This window comes from Lepidochelys kempii, chromosome 16 (genome assembly GCF_965140265.1).
Source record: "Lepidochelys kempii isolate rLepKem1 chromosome 16, rLepKem1.hap2, whole genome shotgun sequence".
NCBI lineage: Eukaryota > Metazoa > Chordata > Testudines > Cheloniidae > Lepidochelys > Lepidochelys kempii.
The window spans coordinates 21,505,172-21,529,958 of record NC_133271.1 but is presented as its reverse complement, the minus strand read 5'-3'; the positions used below and the strand labels follow the sequence as shown (position 1 = coordinate 21,529,958).

General features: G+C 45.9%; 1 protein-coding gene across 3 annotated transcripts in view; it reads right to left on the bottom strand.

Annotated features, from left to right (window-relative positions):
• The window catches only part of RXRA (retinoid X receptor alpha), a 224,501-nt gene that overhangs the window by 14,196 nt on the left and 185,518 nt on the right, over positions 1 to 24,787 (bottom strand). For all 3 annotated transcript variants that reach the window (XM_073314208.1, XM_073314209.1, XM_073314210.1), the window contains 4 exons: positions 19,542 to 19,711; positions 9,387 to 9,516; positions 2,770 to 2,902; positions 1,575 to 1,666 (listed from right to left, as the gene is read on the bottom strand). In XM_073314208.1, coding sequence (XP_073170309.1) covers positions 1,575 to 1,666; positions 2,770 to 2,902; positions 9,387 to 9,516; positions 19,542 to 19,711 — 525 coding nt within the window. The remainder of the gene's footprint in view (positions 1 to 1,574; positions 1,667 to 2,769; positions 2,903 to 9,386; positions 9,517 to 19,541; positions 19,712 to 24,787) is intronic.

The window sequence follows — 24,787 nt, the reverse complement described above, 5'->3', positions numbered from 1 at the left end:
GGTTCTATCCTGCCCACTCTGAGCATCTCAAATCCAGCACTTTGGTTCACTCCAGCGATTACGAGCCCTCATCAAAAAGATTTAAGCTCCCCTCAAGCCACTGACTTGTGGTTTTTCCCAAATGCAAACCACAGCAGCAGGGCCAAAAGAAAGCCCTTTTTTTGGCAGCTCCCTATGGGACTTGGTAAGTATCTACATTCCCTAGCTGATCCCTTTGACAATCCCACACCTTCTGCACAGCAAGGCCTAAGTCACTTAGAAGCCTAAATCTCCTTTCAAATGCGACTTAGGTATTTAGGAGCCTAAATCCTATTGACTTTGAATGAGACTGAGGCTCCTAGCTCAGTGTTGCAATGCTGAGTGAACCAATGGCTAATTGCTTTTAAAAATCTGGGCCCTTGTCCACTTTTTTGGAAGGCTGAAAGGACTCCCAAGAGGATATCAATCCAATGATATCCTCGAGCAAATGTGTCATGGGAACCTCTCTAAGACTTTCTCTTTTGCCAGACATGGTCATTCCCAAATTACTGATGGTTAATGAGAAAACTACCACCAACGATCATCAAGGTCTGCTGGAACACGCAGCTATTGGCATGTTAGTTACATGGAGAAATGCCATCCTCAGAGTTGTTTTGTTAGGGATAAATCATCTTAATCTGATGAGCCCTGTGTGTGTGTGTGTGGTGCTGGTTCTCACAAAATCCAACAATTGTGGCCTAGTGAGGGGTTGTATAATACTCCCTATCCAGCTGCTATACGAGCATTTCACATGGATTCAGTTACTAAGTTTTCTAGAGAGTGTTGGGCGCTATATGGAATCAAGAATAATTAACACTGGCCACCATTTTAGTCTTGCCTTGGAAACATCCTTTTTTAGAAGGCAGCTACAAAGTAGTTCTCTAGTTTCAATCCACTTTTGAACCTGTTTGGAGATAACAGAACAGCTTTGACTTTCTGAAATCTCAGATCATTTTGCCTTTGTTGGGCTGCTGGCATAAAACGGTGCAGGACTCCCTGAAGATCAGTTCAGCACTGCCCATTAACACCATCTGAGAATCTGGCCTGTTGGACGCAACTAGGAAAACCCTTGTGACTAAATATGGTCCAAGCAATCTTCCGAAGAAGTGGTATCAGCTAGCTTTTGCGCTGTGCTAAGCTCAATTCCTAGCTACCCTGCGCCTACAAGAGAATCCTAATATCTGTAATGTTTCCTTCTCCCCAGGAGGAAATGCCCCTTAGTCTGACAACAAAATATTATATTCACTTTAGAATAGGTAGATTTAAGATGTGATTATGGCTATTTCTCTAGGCTTTACCTACACCAGCCCTAGACGGAAGGGGGGACTACACATAATACACTGATAGCGTAAACAGGCATATTTATAGCATCACACACTCCCATCCTTGGCACTCCCCCTTGGTTTTCTGTCTCTTCTCTTTCGCCTGGCTCTCATTGTGTTTGGTGCCTAGAGTGATTTGCAGTAGCATTTTACAGTCAATAAAAGAAAGAGCCAAAAGAACAGAGCCCCAGCCAAGCCAAAATTGGGAGATTAAGACAGAGCATCTGAATGTACCAGGGTTGAAGAGGACAATGGCTCGCAGGCAGCCCAGCTCCGTCTTGTCCATCTGCATGTCTCGCATTTTTGACACGAGTTCTGTCAGTACTCTGCAGGGAGACAAAAAATTCCATGGGATCAGCATGAAAAAAAAACAAACCCTGGCCCAGCCCCTCAACTGATGTAATCTTGAGTAGGTCTATTGAAGTCTATGGAACAGTGCCAATATGTGCCTGCTGAAGATTTGCCCCCCTGATCCCTTCTCTCATTCTCCTGTTGCACAAACATAATTCAAGCTGGGTGCCTACGGTTCCTGAGAGACATAGTGAGGACCATAAAGACTATCTTCAGAGCGAGTTTAGTAAGGGGCTCTGACACTGGAGAAAGGCTAAAAAGTAAAAAAGCCAGGTATCCAAAAGCAATTTCCTCCGCTGGTAATTTTTATTGTTCCCTTTCCTCTTATTGCAGGTGTGTTTGCTCAGCTTTTCCTGTGAGATCCTGCAGTGAAGTCAGGATCCCACTCCTATGACCTCACAGGAAATGAATATTGTCACCCAGCTCAGAAGAGGGACGGAAGGAGGCAAAGAGGATGAGATGTCCCTTGGTCGTAACCCAGCTATCTCTGAGAATTATCAAGGGCAGATGATGCAGTCACAATGTGAGTGGTATTCTGAGTAATAACTGGGTCAGACAGTAGGGAAGGCTCACGTTAAAAAGCTTTGCCAAAGCAGTGGATTAAATGCGCCTTAAGAGCAGGAGCGTGGCACCAGCTGGGTATTTTTGGTGCTTTTATGTTGTTCAGAGTGAAAATCAAATATTTTGGTCCAATTAAAGATGAAAAGCACAATAAACAAGCATCCTCTTCATGGCATTAGAGCCAGCTGGCCCCCATGAAAGACGTATTAATTTGCTTTGGGTGAGCAGCTCACACATTATTCCTTGGTGGACATTTCTGTGCGTTTAAAAGGAGAGACTTGAGGTTGCAGCCTGGACCGACGTGGATGGCAAGTTTCCATATGCATAGCACGGCCAATACATCTCAATCCTGGCCATCAGTCCCATCCCCTCAAACCAAACCCCCATGTCACAGCTTTGCCAACAAACCATAGCCCAGACCCGCGGCACTCACTGCTATTCCAGGCTCCCCCGCCCAGGGCTCTGCCAATGCACCTCAGCCTAGAACCCTTCCACAACACCTGGCATCAGCCCCCACCTATCAAAGATGGCGCCGACTCCTGCACTGTGAGCACTGTTCCGATGCACATGGAGGCCAGTGGCCAGGAGAATCCCGTCTTTCACAGCTATGGAACGGTGGGAGAAGGAGGCGATTAGAAGCTCATTCCAGCCTGGAGAGAAGAAACAACGAAGGATGATGGTTAATACCAATGGCTCCCCTACGGCTTTCGGAATCAGTAACGCCACCTCCCAGGCACTAGCCTGCTCCAAGAATCGAGGAGGGGTCATTGCAGAACGGGTCTTGGCCCCACCCGGTTTTCTTTGGGAGCCACCCCTGTTGCAAGAATCCCAAGTTAGATGCCAAATAGTCTATGGAAAGATCCCTTTCCCGGTTGTCGGAGGGGAAACTATGGGAAGAAGCAGTAAAAAGATTTTTAAACAAATCTATTAGGTAGACATTAGGTAACAGAGGCCATCTCCTCTACAAACAAAATGCTTGCATTAGAGCAAGTAATTCCCCTCCCCAAAGTTTCTCTGTACAGACAGCAATTGACCTGTGTATGTGTGTGTAACTACACATACCTAATGTAGCCTAATACCCATGACATGTGTCCAATAAGGAGCTACTACTAAAGTTGTTTCCAAGCAATAACATGCAAAGGAGCTAAGAGCCTGTGATTCAAATGCGTGCTTCTGAAAACTGTTGGGGATATTGTCTGTTTCGGTCCTCTGCTTAGACTGCAAAGCTCTTCAGGGCAGGTACCATCTCCTTGCTCTGGGTTTGTACCGTGCCTAGCACAATGGGGCCCAGGTCGATAACTGGGGCCACCAGACATTATTCCAACACAAATAAATAATGTTTTCCATGTTGTTTTATTTCTTTAAAGTGTAGGTGCTTGTCTTATTAGAAGTTGTCACTGGAAGTCAGGCATCTGTGAAGGTATATAGAATCATAGAATCATAGAATATCAGGGTTGGGAGGGACCTCAGGAGGTCATCTAGTCCAACCCCCTGCTCAAAGCAGGACCAATCCCCAATTAAATCATCCCAGCCAGGGCTTTGTCAAGCCTGACCTTAAAAACTTCTAAGGAAGGAGATTCTACCACCTCCCTAGGTAACGCATTCCAGTGTTTCACCACCCTCCTAGTGAAAAAGTTTTTCCTAATATCCAACTTAAACCTCCCCCACTGCAACTTGAGACCATTACTCCTTGTCCTGTCCTCTTCTACCACTGACAATAGTCTAGAACCATCCTCTCTGGAACCACCTCTCAGGTAGTTGAAAGCAGCTATCAAATCCCCCCTCATTCTTCTCTTCTGCAGACTAAACAATCCCAGTTCCCTCAGCCTCTCCTCATAAGTCATGTGTATATATATTATACCTTCTGTGCTTAGATACTAAGGGGATAGCTACAGCTGGTTAAAAAATATATGTGTGTGTGTGTGTGTGTGTTGGGGGGGGGGGATTTCATTAAAAAAATATCCCCAAATTTCCACATTCAAATTTTCATCAAAATATCAAAATTCCGGAATCTCTTCACATGCTCTACCGATGTGTGCCTTGGAAACATCCAGGATGGATAAGAAAAGATGGGTCCGCTAGGAGAACTGGGAGCCAGGACTCTGTGATGCAATTGCTTGGCTCTGCCATTGACTTGCTATGTGACCTTGGATAAGTCACTTCATCTTGTGTGCCTCGGTTTTCTCATCTGTAAAACCGGGCTAACAACCCTGACCTACCTCACAAAGAAGGGGGGAGGCTTACTTGATGTTTGTACATTGCTTTGAGAATCTCAGGTGAAAGGAGCTAGAGAAGTGCAAAGTATCTGATTCCTCATCTGACAGAGCCGCCTATTGGTGAAAGCTGGAGACTCAAATTCTAGTCCCACCTCCAGTCACTGTAATTTACATGCTAATCAGTAGACAAGCCGGTTTCCAAAGAGAGGTGTGTACTGCCCTCTGTTGGCACCCGGATGAACTGCAGCAACATGTCAATAAGCTGGAAAAGCAAAACAGCCACAGAAGAAATTCTTCTCTATTAACCGCCCCCCTCCCCCACTCCATGGAAGGCATGTCTGGGAGACGTCCTGGAGAAAACAACTTCTGCTGGTGGTTGATACTTATATCAGCAATAAGCATTACGCCCAGGTATGCTGGTGAGTAGCTTGTTTAGGGATTGTCATATTTATATACTTTTGCAATCACGGGCTATGCACAAGGTATGTCATTAGAATGACATACATGGGATAAAGTCCACCATTTCTAAATGGCCATAGGATGTTTCCACCCCAATTAAGAGAAGATTCTATGACTAACTACAGGGAGGGATCTAGCAGCTACAGAAGAGTATGCAACACTGCATACCTCAAGAGGGAACAAGGGCAAGCCATGGGGGCTGGAATAGGGAATAGGCATTAATCATGCTTTACAACTGCATGTGAACTGCATGAGAATCACTGGCATCATGCTGGAAGGTGTCGTGTGTGCTTCCTCCATGTAGTTATGTCACGTCACATCCGGATCTCTGCAGTTCCGGACCCAGACTTTCCACACAGCTTTAATTAGTGAAATTCAGTGCTGGCTTGCAGCCCTTCTCCTATTCCTGTCCTCAGCAGGCCCTACATGGCAATGCCAATGCATCTCAGCCCCATCCAACCGCACCCTGCCAGTCCTTGCCATTTTCCCCTACAGCTCTGCAATGCTGCCAGGCCAGCTTCTAGCATCTCCCCTGCTATTCCAGTCCTGGGCCTCTCAAAGCCAGGAGTGCGCCCACCATGCATGAGCGGTTTTGTGTGTGTGATGGTTTTGTGAGGTCAGACGACATCTGCATTATTATTTCAAAGAAGGAGAAATTTCAGATAATCAGCATAGCCTTACTTATTTGTCTTTAGCACCTAGAGGATCCAACTCACACGAGGTATCCATTTATGGGGACTACTGTACACACACATATTAAAACACAGTCCCTGCCCCAAAGAGCTTACAATCTAAACAGACGAGACAAAGAATGGGGAAAAAATAAAGTAGTATTATCCCCATTTTGCAGATGAGAGATGCAACTGAGGCACACAGATTATGTAGTTTACCCAACATCACACAAGAAGTCTGTGGAAGAGCTGCGAATTAGGAACATGGGATTGGAAGGGACCTCCTGGGTCATCAAGTCCAGTGCCCTACTATTGCAGGCAATCGCTGGTTATCACCCTGTTCATAAACCTATCGAACTTGGGTGAGTTAGGGTTCTTTTCCTCCCTAATTCTTGTTTGTAGGCTACTCTAGAACCCCCACTCCTCTGATGGTTTCAAACCTTCTGATTTCCAGCTACATTTGATTCGTGGCTAGTTTATCCTCATTTGTTCTTGTGCCAACACTGTTGTTTATGTTACATAGCTCTTCTTCCACCATGTATTTATAGAGAGCAATCAGATCCTGGCTCAGCCTTCTTTATGCTAGGCTAAACAAACCAAGCTCTTTCAGTCTCCTCTCGTGAGATGAGCTCTCCATTCCCCTGATCATGCTAGTGGCCCTTCTCTGAACCTGTTCCTGTTTGAATTCAACTTTCTTGAACACGGGCAACCAGAATTTATGCCATATTCCAGATGAGGTCTGACCAGTGCCTTGTACAATGGCATTACTGCTTCCCCCTAGCTCTACTGGAAATCTCTCTCCAGATACATCCTAGGATCACATCTGAACCCAGATCTCCGGGATCCCAGTGGCTTTATCCCAAGACCATCCCTTCTCCTCAAGACTAGCGTTCTTCTCACTGTAAGTAAACCCAAAACTGCCCATGCTGGTTTCACTTGTAACGCGAACCTAGGCACGTGACAGCGAAGAGGCCAGCGTGTTAACTAACTGCACCACCAAGAGTCTCAATAAGCCACTCGGTCCCATTAAAAAACCCTCGTGCCTCACATACCAAACAGAGAACCTTTGGCCAGCCCACTGTCTAAGCTGCAGGACCACCTCAGATTATCTTAATCATCTCAACTGTAATTCAGACTTGGAACGGAAAAAATAACATGAAAGCAGGTTTAAAAACTTGGGTTTTTTTTTCTTCCCCTTGAGAAAGTTCTAAGAGGGCAGATTTTAAATGATTAAAGATTACATGGCACGACTGATTGAGGACCCGTCTAGCTCCTGCTCCTCAGAAGATGCGAGTTCCATTTATTTTGCCACAGAGGATGCATGGATGAATCCGACCGACGCTCTTAGCTAAATTTTAATACTTAAATATTTCATAAGCAGCTGTTCTCAGCAGGCCGCTCTCTGCACTCAATAATAGATAAAGCCACTAGTTAAAAGACTTTAGGGAGGTTATCTGAGGCCCCACTTGATAGAGACACTTGGATTCTGATTCTCTGTCGGAGTTGTTCCTGGCACTGCTTTTCCAGGTCCTGGCACTTTGCCTTCCTCGGTAGCATCAGCCTCTTGGGCACATTGTTAGGAGACATGAAAACAACGCTAAAGGTCAAAGCAATGATGGAACCTACATTTCTAAGGTGCTATGGAGTTGGAGTAGCCCTCGTAAAATTTGACTCACCCAAGCTGGTAAATTTTACAAGGCAGCCTTAGAGAATTAAGAGTTTGAACCGGGAAAGTCAATACAGATTGACAGCAAAAAAATGCGGGGGTAGGGTAAGAACATTCACAGAAAATGGACCTGACGCTGATCACACTTACAAGCCGTTAACTTTGAAGGTGTCACTCCAGATTTACACCAGTCTATAGCTGAAATGAGTGAGAATCATGCAACTGTTTGAACATAAGAACAGCCCTACTGGGTCAGACCAAAGGTCCATCTAGCCCAGTCTCCTGTCTTCCGACAGTGGCCAATGCCAGGTGCCCCAGAGGGAATGAACAGAAAATCATCAATTGATCCATTCCCTGTCACTCATTCCCATGCTCATGCTTACAAGGCAATACCAACAAAATTACAGGGACAACATCAAGTAATTTAGGCCTCAAATTTGGGTTTTGTTCATTTTATTTTATTTTTTACAAAACTGAGAACTGTTGTCATGATTTTTTTAAAATACATGGAATATTGATTTTTGTTTGGATTCAATCAATCATTCTCCCTCTATGGTTTTTACATACAGTTCTCACTTTGAAGATCCATTTCCATAAAGATTGTTTTTACAAATACTTTTCTACCAGGAGGCTTTAGAGATGCTTTTTTAAAATAAAGCTTTTTGCATTTTTTCATAGAAGGCCCTGCAAGTGCTTTGCAAACACTGATTTACTGATCCTCAGAACACTCCTGGAAATTAGGGGAAGTATTATTACTGATGGGTCAGCTGGAGCACAAAGGAGGTTATACGACTTGCCCTAGGTCATAGCGAGTGGCAGACCTGGGAATAGAACCCAGGAGTCCTGACTCCCAGACCACTGCTGTAACCAACAGATGAAACCGATGACTTCCTGTGCCAATCCAATTAAATTCCAACGAAATTAAAAGGTAAGAAAGTAAGATAGGCCCTGCCTTACGTAATTTACAATGTAAGTAGGCAAGGCAAACAAAGGAAGTATTATTATCTCCATTTTACAGATGGGCAACCGAGGCATAGAGACTGATTTCAATGGGTGTTTGGCACCTAAATATCTTTGATGATCTGAGCCTAAGTGACTCGCCCAAGGTCACACAGGAAGTCTGCAACAGAGCCAGAAACTGAACCCAGATCTCCACCGTCTTAGTCTGGTGCCTTAACCGTAAACAGCACCCCATGCAGTGCTGTAACTCACCGGTGCACCAAACAGAGCCTTGATTTCTTACTTTCTAAACAGTAACACTTTTTCATTGTGAAGTACAAAGCTATGAGTTATGGCTGGGTTTCAGGGTAATTTCTTCCTTAATATCAACTTTGCCATTTGCTGCAGGCGCTTTTAATAAGATAATGTATCCATCCACTTTGAATATGCAGGCACAATATTCTGTGATGACAGGCCAAACCCTTTTAAAATCAGCTGTATTTACCTTATCTGACAATCAGAGCTATGCAAACAGTTTCATGTCCAAACCCGCACCTGTCAAGTTTTAGTTTTGGATTCTCACTCCTTCTGTTTTCTGTGCATACCTTCCAGCATTTGGTCTGAAATCTGCACAGGGGGAAGACGGCATTTTTAACCACTCACTGCTTTTAGCCCGCCCCCGCTAGTTCCTCTGCAGGGAGAGGCAATTCAGAATGAGCCTGGAGAATTGTATTTTTATCTTTGTGGGTGGCAAAGGATGGGTGATTTCCATTCCCCTCTCCCCCCCATTTCTGTTTTTAATTTTGATCACACATTTTATTTTTGTGAAATCTGGCAGTTCTCTTTCAAGTCTCTGTGAGCGGGGAAGATATTACATGGTTCCTTCAGATTTCAACAACCCATCCAACTTCTGATACGCTTGCCTCTCAAAAGATGAAATGGGGTGATTCTCGGGCTGACTGGCAGCAGGCTCTGCACTGTGGAGCAGGCTCAGTGACGTGTTTCTTAGGGCTTTTAAAATCCTTCTTGGCAACTAAATTATCAGTGACTAAAAGACAGACGTGACTAGTAGCCTTCAGGTCGTAGTGTACTAACTATAAATATAACATTTGTCCTCGGCAGAGCATCCCACCTACACCGACCAGCCCTGTTGAGATCTTCCTCACTAAGATATCCCTCTTACCTGCTCTGAGTAAGATGACCTGGTCATCCAACGGCAGTTCTGAAAAATGGGGAATTCTCTTTGCCCATTCCACCAAGGTGAAGAGCTGTTTATCTGCCGCTTGGCATATGTTGGTTACCGGGTCATTGGGCTGCAAAGAAAAGAAGACTTAAAATGAGGCACAACAATGTAGCGCAGGACAAAGAGGGGGAATCAGACAAGCAACTGGGATGGATCCTCTCGGTCTGAGGGACCCAAGGAGAAAGATCAGCTCCCTCACATGATTACTACACTGCGTTTGCCTTTAAAGGAGGAAATTTCAGGCAATGCACAATTTTGGCCAGTTGAAAAATGGAAGGTGACCATGCACACATATGAAATGTCAGGATTTCTGACACTCAGGGTTAATGGACTAGTCTCTGGCCACTACTGATGTAGATTCCATCTGTGCAACTGATGTCCCATTGCACAGAGACCTGGAAGTTAGGAGGAGGAGTAGCTAACCTGGCAAGATCTTATCTATAAAAATATTGCCAGAGCCTCTAAAGACCAGCCAAATGGGCTCTTACATACAAAGGGGGCTGAGCTAGCTGGCCTAAGAGAAGCCTTTACAGCAATCTATCAAATTCTGAAAGCTCAGGTCTGGCTGTCTGGAGGACGCTCACAAAGCCGCTCGCATCTTTGTACTTATTATCTGTATTACAGTAACACCACAAGGCGCCAATGGAGATCATGGCCCCGGTATCTCAGGTGCTGTACCTATACCTAGTGAGAGACAGGCATTGACCTGAAGAGATCTCAGTCTAAAGAGACGAGGCAGACAAAGGGTGGGAGAGAAAGATGAGGAAGAGAAAGGAGCAGTGACTCGTGCAAGCCAAGCCAGCAGCATAGTCCAGAGCAGAACCTAGATATCCTGATGTCCAGCACCATGCCCTATCCACTAGAGAGTCCGTGGTCCCTCTCAGTACCTGACTCTAGTCAGTGCTGCTTGGGTTTCATAATCATTGCAATCCAAGCCGACACAAAAAGGAAAGAAAAACCCTTCTCCCAGATTCCTCCTGCGGGGGAACGGAACAGTTCACGTGTTCCAAGCGTCAGAATGTCATAATTTAATAAAACACAACAATAGGGGTACTAAAGCAAGAGAAAACCCCTTCCCTTTGAAATACTACCCAGTAACAAAAACCATCTGCTCGTTAGCTGGACAGGCAGCCTAAACAGACCAAATCCCTGTTTAGAGGAACTGCTAACAGCTCAAGTGGGATTGTGATTACAAATTGGATGAGACTATCCAACCCTCTGGAAAAAGTAAGAAAAAAAAAAAGTCATCCACTATTTATTTTACATCTCGGAACATGTATGTCTATCTATATATACACACACACACACACACCCCTCTATAAATTTTTATATATAAAAGTCTGTCTATACATACACAGCACCGTACGGCTCCATTTAGCGGCCGCACCTTTTATTAAGCATAATTGTGCCTCTCTATGTCCTTAAAACAACGTGTACAAAACCAGAGAATGTGTAATTAATTATATTACCTTTGGATCCCATGGGAAAATCATACTAATCCGGTGCAGCCTATAAATAAGACATTCTATTTAGAGACAGATTCTGCCTCCCTTACTAACCGCACGCAGAGATCAGGAAGGAAAATTTCCCCCTGATTCACATCTGGCCAGACCTATGCTGGTGATGTTTATTTTTCCACCTTTTTCTGAAGCATCAGAGACTGGCCAGAACTGGAGGTGGGACTCCAGCTAGCTGGCCCCGTGCTCTGAGATGGTACAGAAAATCCTCTTTCTAGGTGCCTGGCTGACGTGTGTTGCCCACATGCTCAGCATCATGCTGATGGACGGATTTGGGATCAAGAAAGAATTCCCCCCTTAGTTCAGATGGGCTGGGACTGTGGGGCCTTTCACCTTCATCTGCAGCGTGGGGTGTGAATTGCCTGCTGGGGTCATCTGGGCATGTCTCACTTAATTCCTCAGGGCTTGGTGGCACCTCGATCTCTCCTGTTCTCTGCCTGTGACATACAGTTCAGTCTCCTGAGGACTGAATTGCCTTGGTCTAACTAAAGTCTTTGGGCTCAATAAAGGGCTAACTGGGTGACATTTAGTGGCTGTGTTATACAGGAGGCCAGACTAGAGGATCTAATGGTCCCTTCTGGCCTTAAATTCTCTAAAACTACGAAACAAGTCCTGTTTGAAAATTAAAACACTACTCGGTGGCACTACTTGGTAGATCCATTTATTCATGCTGACAAGTAATTTCTACCATGATTAGTCCCACCAAAATCAATGGGGTTATTTGTGGAGCAAGGTTCTTGCTTCCAGACCAGTACAAGTGATGGTGGCCAGATATAGCCCCTCAACTATAAGCTCCTTGGGGCAGGGATGTCTTCCTCTGGGTCTTGTACACAGCACCAAGGGCACGGTCAATGGCTATAAGTATATATAAGCTGTGTGTATGACTGACATAGTTGTACACACGGTGAAGCAGCTGAATAATAGAGAAGCCTATTAATGAAGGTGGAGCAGAAATGCAACACAGGTGCAGTTAGTCTCTTGCGCCGATTTCACTATACAAATATACAGCTCACACCGGATATCTGGCAATTGGTGTCTTGTTTTTACCATTCACAAAGGAAGTAACAGTGATCACACGTTGGCAGGCAATCCTGAATGTCCATGAGAAGCTTCATCTGGGGAGTGAGGGACCTGGCCCATGATTGCAAGGGGGACAAAAGACTGGTGAGGGAGAATGTAACATATCCTGTGGTATTTCCCTGAACATTAAGGCAGACAGGGACAGGAAAAGAATGTTAAGAAGGGAACGATGGTGTTTTAAAGACCACACAGTGGATAAAATGGGAATTGTTGACCTAAAACAGGGCGCTCAGGGAGGCAGTGTGCGGGACAAGTTGCTACTCCAGAGACCAGTGAATGAGTCTGGAGAGGGAAAGTAAAGACACTGCAAGGGAGACTGCGGGGAAGGAAAGAGTTGTAAAAATAAATAAAATAAAAGTGAGGTTCTGAGGTTACTAATGCAAATGCTTCCCTTTCGTTTTCACATTGACTGTATTTTACCCAGAAACCACATTAAACATTCAAACGCTGGATGAAAAGCGGAGAAAATCCTATTTTTGAAGGAGCTAAGATTGAAATGTTGAAAAATATCCCCCCTTCCCTCCCCATTCCATGACATGGCTCTGAGAAAGCCCTGCTCTCTGCCACCTAAATGTCCTTGTTCTTAACCTCTTTAAAGATACCACTATGCTGCTACTCAAAGTGCCTGCCTAGGTTATTCTGCAGCCACATAAAAGGAAACATTGACTTTTCGCCTAGGTGGCCAACAGCTCAAATCCTCAGTACTTAAAAATAACAAGCACTTGGCAAGTGCTCGGAGATCAGGCTCCTAAGTGTCTTCACCTGCTGCCTGCAGAGAGGGCTGGGGGCACAGACTTGGTTTTAATGCTCTCTCTAAGATGCTGGAAATCTCTGCTGAGGAGTTTTCCCTCTTCTTGCTCCTCTCGAGGAAAAGGACATGAGAGAACACAGGTATCAGGGCACTATTTCCTAGACTAGGGGCCAAAGGTAGAAGTGTTGTCCTGTGAAGGATCCTGCAGGGTTGTCACTCTGCCTTGGAGATGCCAGTCTGAAAAGAGGGACTGCTGGGTCTGACAAGGATTGGGAGGGGAGGTCAGGAGATGTTCAGATTACCCTTGACAGCCCCCACATGGTTACGCCAAGCCAGGAGCAGGGTCTGGCACCTTCTGATTCCTTCTCCCTCGGAAATGCTGAATTCAGGGTCTGCAGCATTCAGAACAGTCTGCAGACTGAGGTGAGCAGGGACAGTGATACGAGCAGTTCACCTGAGGTCCCGAAGCGTTATACTCACATCAGCAACTTCGAGCCTTACAGCCCACCCTGGGGACTAGGGCAGGATAATCCTTGTTTTACAGGTGCGAGACTCAGAGGAGAGGCTAACGGCTACAATTTTCAAAAATGGCCACAGATTTGGGGAGCTCAAATTTGAGAATAATAATAATAATACCAAAAAAAAAAAAAAAAGATGTTTCAAACTGGGCACCCAAAAATGTAAGCATCCAGAATGAAAATCTGGGCCTTAGGGACTTGCTCACTCAGCAAGATGGGAGCTGAATTAGGAATAGAACCCAGGAGTCCGGGCTGCCACGGTGTGTGTGTGAGGGATGGAGCCTGGTACAGCTAACAGGGGCACACTCTGATAGGAGACAATGCATATGCTCTAAAAAGGCACCAGCCATGGCCTGATGGGGGACATTAGTTTGCCTACACTGGGACATTCACTAAAACTGGTATTCTGCAAGAATTCCACACCACAGCAAAGGCCATTGCATTTTGCTTTTGCTTTTGAGTAGGTTACCGGGATCCATAAGGAAAAGGTCTCCCAAATAGTGCAGCGAGTTAGTTATCAGCGAGGCCTCGTTGCCTTGACGTGGCGGTGGTGATTCTTTAAAAGCAGTTCAGGGCTCTGCTTAAAATTCCTCAGAGGGGGCCACTGCTGGAGGGATCATGCCCTTGGAGACAACAGCAAGTGTCAGCAAGGCCAAGATTCTGCCCAGCGCATGCTACAGGCTAGAGAGACGACATAGGCCTGTCACAGACTGATAATCTATCCAACGAGCTTTAATTATACCTCCGATTTCTGTTCCGGGAACAGCTATGGCATTTACTGGCCTCATTTTAATCACTGTAGCATGAGAAGCAGCTAAGGTTATAGCAGCCCGGCCTACCTCCAAAAAGCAAGCTGGGCTCAGAGTCTTTGGAAGCCTTCCTCGTTCATGGCAAGTGATTCCCAAGCCTTGCAGTAAACGGTAAGGGCAAAGCATCAGCGCATGATAGCATTAAAGGACAGTCAGGCACCTGATCCTGCTGGCGAAAGAGGAACTTGGAAGCATCTTCCAGAAAACGATCACTCAGAACCTTCCTTTCAAATGCCAAATAAGAGCTACTGAGGATAAGGCTGATCACAGTTACAAGCTTTCCCTTTCAGTGCCCAGGAGGCCATCCGAGGAGAGACTTAGATTGCAGAAGCCCTAGGCACAGGGTTGTCAGCTGATAGGCATGGAAGGGCAGTGACACAAGGGGATAGCAGTGGAGAGACAGAATCCCCCCTTTCCATGCTGCTGAGTTATAGGAGTCGGTAGAGAGACCTTAATGCTGGCCTCTAATTGCCAAGGAGGTGATCAGCAGGAGGTGATCAGCTACCTACAGATGGGACAGAGCGCTGTTCCAAGAACACCCGGCATGAAGGTGCTCCAGTGGCTCTGGGTGCAGACCTCGAGAGAAGCCCCATGATGAGCTTATCCCCACACTGCTCAGTGTCACGGGAGGGTTTTTTGCAATATGCGCTACGTGAAACCGAGACCGTTTAAAACAGGGCGCCGTGTGAAATGACAAAACTGCTCAGCGTCACCATTAGCAGCTACCCACAATCACTAAAGAGCCGCCCTTGGGTGCGATCGCTCTCCGAGCAGGTGTTTTAAGGGCGGCCGTTTAAACCACAACTCTCAGAGCTTGTGTGCAATGGACAGGTCTGAGCATTTTCATGGGCAGGTCTCTTCTTGGTCACTGCAGTGTTAGAGCCCTTCTGCTCGGGAGAGGCGAGTGGAGCATGGGAGTCCGGTGACTCAGGTCAATGCAGTGTTTTGTTATAGCTAGTATTCCCCTCCCCCATCCCACTGTCTCCTGCCACCCAGCGGGCTCAGCGGGAACCTGCAATATCTCCCCTGCAGCCAACGTTCAGCTCCAACAATGGTCTGGGCCAGCTCACCAGAGACAAGCCACACCAGCTCCGATTCCCCTCTCAAACCCTGGGAAACCTAGGACAGCCTCTCCCCAACGTGCCCCCTGCCAGTTGAGGCCTGAGGTCTTTACACAGCCCACACAGAGCCCTGCTCTGCCCTGGATCTTGCTCATGTGCCCACATTCAGCCTGAGCCACTAACAGTTGCTGCTGGGTGGATCGTTTGGGCTCTGGTGTTGGTGGGCCACACATGGAGCAAATTCCCTTATTCTCCTCCCCTGCTGTCCACTTGGAGAGCGATGCTGAGGTCCTGCTCCTACAGGTTTACATAGGATTGGGCAGTTCCCGGAGATTACAGAGCCTCACAGACCTGGGCAAGGATTGCCACAGCCTGAGCAAGGATTGCAGGCACGCAACTGTAGCCCAGCGGGAAGGATCTGGTTATAGGCAGGGAGGTTGTAGGAGAGGGTTAGTTCATACAAGGCCTTGTTTTTGCCAGCCCAATCTGGCACAGCCCTGGGAGAAAGTCCCTGGAATCACAGCTGATTCCATCCTCCCAGATGAATTCCATGTGGCAGTGCTGAGAGCAGATGCATCGAGGTGTGGGGGCTTCAACACAAGGACCCAACACACCGGGCTAACGGGAATCAGCTTGTATTTTACGCTGAATCTATTAGGTACTGAATTTGTCTGCCTTTCCATCACAACAGCTCTCCGGGGGGAAAGCAGACTCTCCTCTCTACCCACCCTGTAGCCTCCTCACTGCTTAGCCACTGATCTCATACATCTGCTAAACCTGCTACAAATGTCACATAATTGACAGAAGCCGCTTGACAATAACAGGACATTTCAACAAGCCTCCCGCCTCTATTGAGATGCGGCACACATCCTTGTTCACCGTAATGTGTGCTGAATTATGCAGGAACCAGCTTTCAATTTGCTACAGGAGGCTAGGGGAGAGACAGTGCCAGATGAAGCCATTTATTTTAGCTCCCTCTCTGGGGTTTGTTTTCAAGTTGGCACAACTCTGGCAACAACTCCCCCTGAAGTATTTTTAATCCTGATCGCCCACACAGCCGAATAGTATCAGAGGCACCATCATTAACTGAGGCACAGATCTCCAGCTCCTCCCTGCAGGGAAGCCCCGACTGCTTGATGGGGATGGGGATGCTCTGCTGTTTATTTTGAACAGGAACGGAAGCCTGGCATCCAACACCTAGGAGGGTACATCTGAGCCCAGTGTTTGGTGCATCACTGAGCTATCCGATACAAGTCAGAGGTGCACACAGCAGTTCATAGGCTGGTAGCTTCATCTGTGATTTTCTGAGGTGCCACCAGACAGGATATTCCCTCCTCCCAGTCCTATGCTCAGCTCTTGTTGTTTTGTAGCGTTGCTGCGTGCTCTGAAAGAGCTGCCGTACCCAACCCCAAAAGTGGCTGCATTTTCATGATTCTCATAGATATCCAGTAAAGCGTATCGGAGTCACTGGGAAAAATGCTACAGAACGATAAGATATTACAACATATTATCGCTGTCCCATTGCAGTGCTGGTGCCAAGAGCTCAGGTGCTGCCGAATGTCACGCAACATCATAGGTGTGCCTGGGGCTTCACGCACAAATAAAACGGGCACAGTTCCTTGTCCAGAAGAGCTAAGCACAATAAACTACGAGGGCAACTCAAAGTTTAGAGCGGAGAGACGGCATCTTTCTGAGTGCTCTGGACACATTAGCATGGCTTGGAGTAAACCAAAATAACTGACTTAGAACATGCTCCCCACGCTTCTTACAATTAAAAGCAGAGGTGCCTCTCTGCAAAGAGCTGAGTAGAGATTTTTGCCATCATCCAGCACCACCTCTTGAAGGAAGAGGCCTTAGGAATGGAAAAGGATCTGGGAGAAATAGTGCAATTAAATCTGGGGTAAAAAATCTACATCATCAGCGTGGATTTCCGGTTACAGAAGACAATGAGGAAGCTGTTGGGGAGAACATGTGCAGTGACAAAAGACTTTTAGTGGAAGCTCATACACATTCTGCAAACATCTCCCTTACTATGCTTGGCTCTGCCCTACAACACCTGAAGAAATGATCAGCTAGTTTGTAGCAGTATACAGACATGTTGCAAGTTGATTAGAAGACCGTATCTGCCGATCTATTCGATCTGAGCGTAGTGGGCCTCAAACCACTGGTGGCGCAGAAGTTATTCATTTTAATGCTGAGAGCTGGTGGTTCTCTACGACATTCAGCTGTGCCAGGACCGGGGACAGGCAAAGCTCAGTGAGTGTAAAGTTTTCCAAACCTACCCCACTTAGTTTGGGTCTGCCCCACTAGCATGCGGTCATGAATCTTCTTCTTTTTTTGACAGTTTAAACTTTGACTCTCTTCCCCAAGAGGAGAAATTAATTAAAAAACAAAAAACTAAACCTGTTTCCCCAGCTAAAGGGCAGCCTGTGTTCTCTATTAGGAAACAGAAGAACATTGCTAGACTGGCTCAAGTAGATGATTTATATACAATATATGCATAGATTACTATATTTTTTTCTTATAATCTCTGCCCTTCCCCCCCCCCCACCAACTATTAGCTGCTTTCTGAGCGTTCACCCTCCACCCTATCTTATCCCGCAGGTTTTTATTCTCTGAAGTGCCCAGTGTCACTTGAGTCAGAATCAAACTCTCAAATCCTTAACAAGATTAAGCAAAATGATTAACACCACATAGTGCATAAACATAACGCTCCGTGTTGCCAGCTCTCATGCCTGCACCACAAGCCTCACAATACTGGATGTGGTTTTTAATGCTCCAGATGCTGGAGTCATAGCAGTACACGAAAAGCTCAGCTTTCCTTTAAAACAGCACCCTAGTTTGTAGCCCTGATAATTACAGAGAAAAGTTGGAAACATGTGACCCAAGTTTACTTTAAAGGCTTAAAAAAATACACACACACCCCCGTTTATTAGTTTACTTTAAAAAAATCATACGATTTTGGGGGCCTGATGCATGACTTTTGAATGTTCGGCAGTGGGAGGAACATAACTACAATGCATTATAGCAAAGATCTCTAAATGCTAATAATCAGAAATCTCCCTATGAGCTTTACTGCATAGAAATGTAAGAAACCTATACTTTCCACCCCACCACCAGCAAGACTGTGAAGAGTTAGGACCATTTGGACTTTATAAGGCCCTTATCCCCTCCCCCAAGGAAAAACTCATTCAGGCCAGGTACTTCCATTTTTGTTTTTACATATCAAGCCATTCCATAGGGCTGCCCTTTTCACAAGTGAAGCTGCAAACTCAATATGCATGTCTGATATCGGCTCAAACAACATGGACAAAAAAGTAAAATGACAACAACTGTTTCTCCCCTCCCTCCAACCAGTTGTTTCTACTTAAGAGACTTCCCAGTCCTTCAGCACCCCAGTGTTCCCCTGGTTAAAACCAAGGGGAGGGTTTTGGGGTGGAGTCACTAGCCACACCCACTGAGCCTGATGCATTATAAATTTGCTCAAACTGCATGGTGACCTCCCCTAATATGGCAGCTATTCTCGGAGGAGCAGGAGTTCATAGACTATAAGGCCCGACTTGTTATAGCTGAGAACCACCACCTAAATGAGAAAAACAAATGCTCTTTATAAATCAGGGCTCTTTAATGGGAGTGGTGGGACCATGTGTGGGTTATTTATGGGGCATCTGCTGTTCAAAAAGGGTCCCACTAGAGTCCACACCTTTCGAAGGGGCTGAACCACAACTCTGGATCCAAACACCTCAGAACACTGAGTGGGTTTAAAGTCCAAGCCCTCATCCATATATATACAGTATATATAAATTTTACAGTGGATCCAAACAATCCTCAAATTTGTGGTGTTTAAAAACATACAGCAATATTTTTGCACTTTAGTGATAAAGGGTGTGTTTATAGGGTTCCTTTCATTGCAAGTTTTTCAAGGCAAGGCTTTTACTCCATTGTTTATATAGCGTGCAGTAGAACAAGCTGTGTTCCTACAATACAGATCATTTCTATGCACCCTCCTAACCGCACTTCATCACTAGCACCTGAGCACCTCACAGACATGCAATGGTTTTTTCATCACTACACCTCTAGGAGGAAGGGAAGTGTTATTCCCATTTTATAGATGGGGAAACTGAGGCACAGGGCAATCAAACATTTTATCCAAGGTCACACAGATAGGTGTGGCAGAGCTGGGACTAGAACACAGCTCTCCTGCGGTCCCAGTGCCCAAGGCCCCCCTTTCCCTTTAACCATGCTTGTCTGTATAGTCATGCAGTGACAGCATTCAAGGCCTTACCACCGATTCACTCCATTGCATTCCCACAAATGGGATGGCATTAGCGCACAGGGGAAAGGGGCAGGCGTCCTTACCGAGCTAGGAGTCAAGCCCATATTTGCCTCAATGTACGTCTCTGTCTTTGGCTCCACTGCGAGTTCAGCTTCCAGGATCTTCTCCACGGGCATGTCCTCATTGGCGCTACTTGTTGACTCCACCTCGTTCTCATTTCGGTCCTTCCCTCGCTGCCTCTCCTCCTGCACAGCTGCAGACACAAACAGGGAAGAAGGGAGGCACCGTAAGTCTGTGGTTCGCAGCTCTGGGATGGGGAGTTAAAATATTGAGATTTGGGGAGCTGTGAGGATCGCTAGGCTTCAGAATCGAAAGGAACATTGACCTATGGTAGCACAAGCATCTGCTGGCATGTAGGAAGCCTGGGTTCGCTTTGACTTAACCCTTTCACTGGCATGGCCAGTGGGGACTCCGACCTCTGGAACCCAACTGAGGAACAAAGCAAGCATTAGTTCTGAGAGGAGTTGCAGTACAGTTCTCGTGGCCCAAGAACAGAGCTGGACTGGGCATGTGCATCTCTGCAGACGAGTTTGGGAGTAGAACCTAAAGAGATTTCTCCAGATCCCGCCCCCCAAATTTGTCCTTGACCAAAGTTTGGGCAGCTGCAAAGAACCCCTCTCTCGGAAAGAAATGCTAAAAGGTTAAGGAACTTGCAGTAAAGAGCTAAGGAGGGGGCTGGACACAGGTGATGCAGCTGAAGGGAATGGATCAGTGCTGGGATAGGGAGAGGAAATGGGGCGGCTGGGTGGCAGGATGGGGCAATCCTGAAGAAAAGAAAGAAGATAATAATTGTAAAGTGTGAGTCCAGATAGCCCAACCATTTCTGGAGGCTGTTCAGGCTGAATTTCCAAAGAGGTCACGCAGGGTTTTTCAGCTACTTGATTTCCACTGCCTTTGATGGCCGCCACCAGGCCATTATTATTATTACAAAACCACCTAGAGGCATCAGCTGAGATTAGGGCCCAGTCATGCTAGATGCTGTACGTGCACCAAGTAAGAGACAACTCCTGCCCCATACTGCTGAGCATCTAAATAGACAAGACAGACACACAAAGGAAGCGTTATTATTCCCATTTTACTGCCGGGGCACTGAGTCAGGGAGAGAGAAAGTGACTTGCCTAAGGCTACACAGGAAGTCAGTGGCAGAACTAGGAACTGAGCCCTAGCCTCCTGAATCCCAACACTTGTGCCTTCACCTCAAGACAGTCCTTCTCCTCACTTGTGTCTTTGAAGACTGGCCACCTCGACACTGAGAGGGAGTTTCTTTCTGCACCCGAGTCCCTTCCGTGTTGTCCAGGGCTTTGATGTCATGTGTTAAGACAAGCAAAACACGCAGCCTAAGAAACCCTCCCACCCATCCAGCTTGGTCCAGTCTCACCTGAATTCCATCCCCATCTTGCCACGTGTCTGCTCTGCTTTGAACATCCTTGTCCCTCTAGAACCTGGCATTAGAAGCGACAATGAGTCACCAATATTTTAAAAAGCATAGAAGGGCAAAAAAAACCCCATTCACTCCCTTGTGACATTTGGAGGGGGAAAGAAACCAAGCGAGAACTGGAGATTAAAAGATGGCTGATCGGAACCTTACAGTGCACTATCCAGCCCTGAGTCACACACAAACACTGAGGAAAGGGAATGCCTCCCGAGTTGTCCACACCACATCCAGGGAACGCAACAGATCTGGAAAGCAAACCCTTTAATTATATGGGAAAAGCCACTGCAAAAGCCCTTGTTTTCCAGGCCTCCCTACCTGGCTGTCATCCCAAGACGCCAGCAGGAAAGTGCCCGAGCAGCCACCAGACCTCCCACAGATCAAGAAAGAAAGGCCTTTTGCAAGGGGATTCCTAGGGAATGCAGAGCGTGCCAACCCTTCCTCCCTTCTGAGGCAGTAACACTGCCAGCCACGTGGCACTGTCTACCAGTATGTGGAGACGGGGGGCATAACTGCAATACGCATTCCCAGTTTGCTGCCCGGAGGTATCGGCACAGTCCTATAGTCTCTGTCTCCAGAGAGCTGCCTTCCCCACGCCTCTCTTGGACCATAACATGTTCATTTGCCAAGACAACATAAGATGCCACATACTTTACTGAAAGATGCTTCTTCCCTTGAGAGAGGTATGGCCTAGTCATCTAAATTCAGGTCTGGGAGACAGGATCCTCCTATGTTCTGGTTCTTACTCTGACACTGATTCCCTCTGGGACCAAGGGCTTATCACTTAACCTTTTTGCCTCAGTTCCCCAAATCTATGCCATGAGGATAATCTTACCTATCTCACAAGGATGACAGGCCTGTGACTTAGCTAAAGTCTGAAAAAGTGCTCTGAAGAAGAAAAATACTGTATAAGTGGGTTATTATTGATTATTATCATTCACGCTAGTCCCCATTTAAATGTAGCACACACCGTTTTAATGGCAATAACCTAGGAAAGCAGCACATTATGGAGCTATTTGCATTAGCTGATCTTTCCAAATACAAAATCAAGCTTTAGAAATGGAAAAGAGCCAATAGACATCTCATTCATCCACTCCCTAGAACAGAATTGTTTCCTGCAGTACATTCTAGCCCAGTGCTTCTCAAGCTATTTGATGTGGGGGACCGGCATTTTTTTTTCCAGTGTACGCACAGACCGGCAGCTGATGGCTCGCGGACAACCACTTTGAGTAGCACCGATCTAGCCCATTCTAGTCCAGAATGACTCCAGCCATGGAGTGTCCATTGCTTGCCATGAGGAACAACCGCATCATTTCACCCAGCTCTTTGCTCAATATTGAAAGAAGCTCAGTAATGCAGAGAAAACACTATTAGCAGCTATCCTAATCCATTATCTCTTTGCTGGATGAAGCTGATTATGTGACACTAATGGGAAGTAACAGGACACAGAGATTGTTCCATTGAAATCGGCACAGTACGTAACACAATAAAGCTTTTAAATCAGATTATCAGGTAAACTGGCTCCATGCCACGTGGCAACATAAAACAACAAAAAATATGGGAAATTCAAACACATGCTAAAAGATTACACAACAGAATATGGCAATCGTGTTAGTCTTAAACTCATCCTCTATATCTAGATCATGCAAATGCTTTTCAATTTTATCGTTAGCCTCCAGTCTTAAACTGTAGTGTAGTGTTGTCACTCTGCTGTTAAACAGCAATCACATTCCACCCCAGAGGTGGATGCACCTCTGTGGAGGGCAAAGTGATTCTTGTACATAGATATATATGTAACTACATATCTCTATAGTGTCTAAAGTGATTTGGGATCCTTTGAGATAAAAGGTGCTATGTAAAAATAAGTACTTAGTTTTGCAAACTGATCTAAAGTTTTGTACTGTGTTTGCTACATCTCTAAAGGCACAATGCAACATCTGCTAAGTGGGGAGTCATAACCTGATATTTGGCTGTTCTAAAGCAGCATAGATCCAATTGATCTTACATTAGCCTAGGATCTGGCCCTGGTCTGACTTGAATTTTTCTATTTACTTTTATAGGCTGACATTAGACCCTGAATCTCCCTGTTACTGGGGGACGGAGGTGCCTCTCTCGCTCTCAACTGTCATAAGCCTAGAACTTTATTGCTCATAATGTCAACCTTTCATTCAATCTCACAGATGCGGCCCCCTTCACTGGAACTCCTTTGGGCATGTTACAGGAGATAAATTGGCTACAAATGACGCTGAGCAAGCCAAAAACCCAATTTAAAAACTTACAACAGAGGCAGCCCTGAGCAAATGGGATTTTAACAATGACTTAAGCTACAAAGATCTAATATACAATAGCAGCGAGTTCCGAAGAAAGAGTGCAGACAACAAGTCCTTGCTCTGAAAGTAACAATTACCAAGGGAACAGGGTAAATTCTCCCTCATCAGGAGTTTTTACATTGAGTGGAAGTCATTCTAAAATAAACACACTAGTTCAACCACAGGTTATTGGGCCCAATGAAAGAGTCACTGGGTGACTTTCTATGACCTCAAGAGGTCTGACTGGATGATCACAGTGGTCCCTTCTGACCTTAGATTTATGAATCCTGACCCAAAGGAAACCCACTGAAATGCCCTCAGGTATGAGAAGCTGTATGCGGGTATGGAGAGAGCAGATCTTACAGAACATGATGGGACAGAGAGACACCTGAATAGACTTTGCTAGTGAAGAAAGTGAATCTGGCTGATGATATAAATGATAGACAACAGATGGAACAGACACAGAGAAGCCAGAGAGAGGGAGAGATTATATAAGTATTGTTGTTATTACGGATCACTGCTGAAAAGCACTACACCAAAAAGTTTGTTCCACAGGCAGTCTGTGCTTATGGCTGGTGGAAAGCCGACTCTCAATTCTGCTCAACCCAAGTCTAAACCCTTGAGGCAGGCTTGCTCTGGCCCAGCAGAACCTGGTTAGCAGAAGCAGGTAGCACGTTGTCATCAAATGCCCCCGGTCCAAAATGAAAACAGAAACCATGCATTAAATTCCCAGTGAGGAAACTTGCTTATTTGCCGGTTCAGAGCTTCCAGGGTCACAAGGCGTGACGGGGTAGCATAATCTGTTTTGTGGTCTGTTTTAAAGAGAGGGAGTTCCCCGATATCAGAATATGGTTTTCCCCCACCTCTTCTGACATGGGTACCTCCTCCTCTCTCCTTTCCAACCACAGCTTCTCACACACACACACACACACACACACACACCATCGCTTGTAAGCTCTTCCTTCCATCCGCTCCTCTTACCAACCACATGAAAACTAAAGGTCTGACAACAATGAAAAGCGATAGCTACGATTTTCCATCATCACCGAATTCTACCTCCCTCCGCAGCGAGGATGAAACGCATCACGCATGTGGGTGCAAATCTGGACGAAGTCACAAAGGAAAACTAGCACAACAGTCTCATTCCAGTCTTTAGTGGATTCTTGCCCATATCAGAAAGTTCTGCCCAATGAACAGTCTCTACTCAAGAGAAGCCCAGGGCTAGAATAACACGCATCTGGATTCACTTCCAACACTTTGTTTTTTAACCATTACATTGTCTATGCTACTAGGCAATTGAGTAACAAGTCTTGTGGGTAAATGTTTGGATTTATAGGAGATTTCTCTTTCCCCTGTCAACATGAATTCTGATGGGCCACAGAATGCAGAACCGTGATGCCACAGGTTTGAGACATGCTGAACCTGCGGGGGGAAGAGGCGGTAACATACAAGAATGGGATTAGATCATTTAACAAGGAGGTCACGGGCCTGAAACCAGGAAAGTGAAAACTTATCTTAGACATTCAGG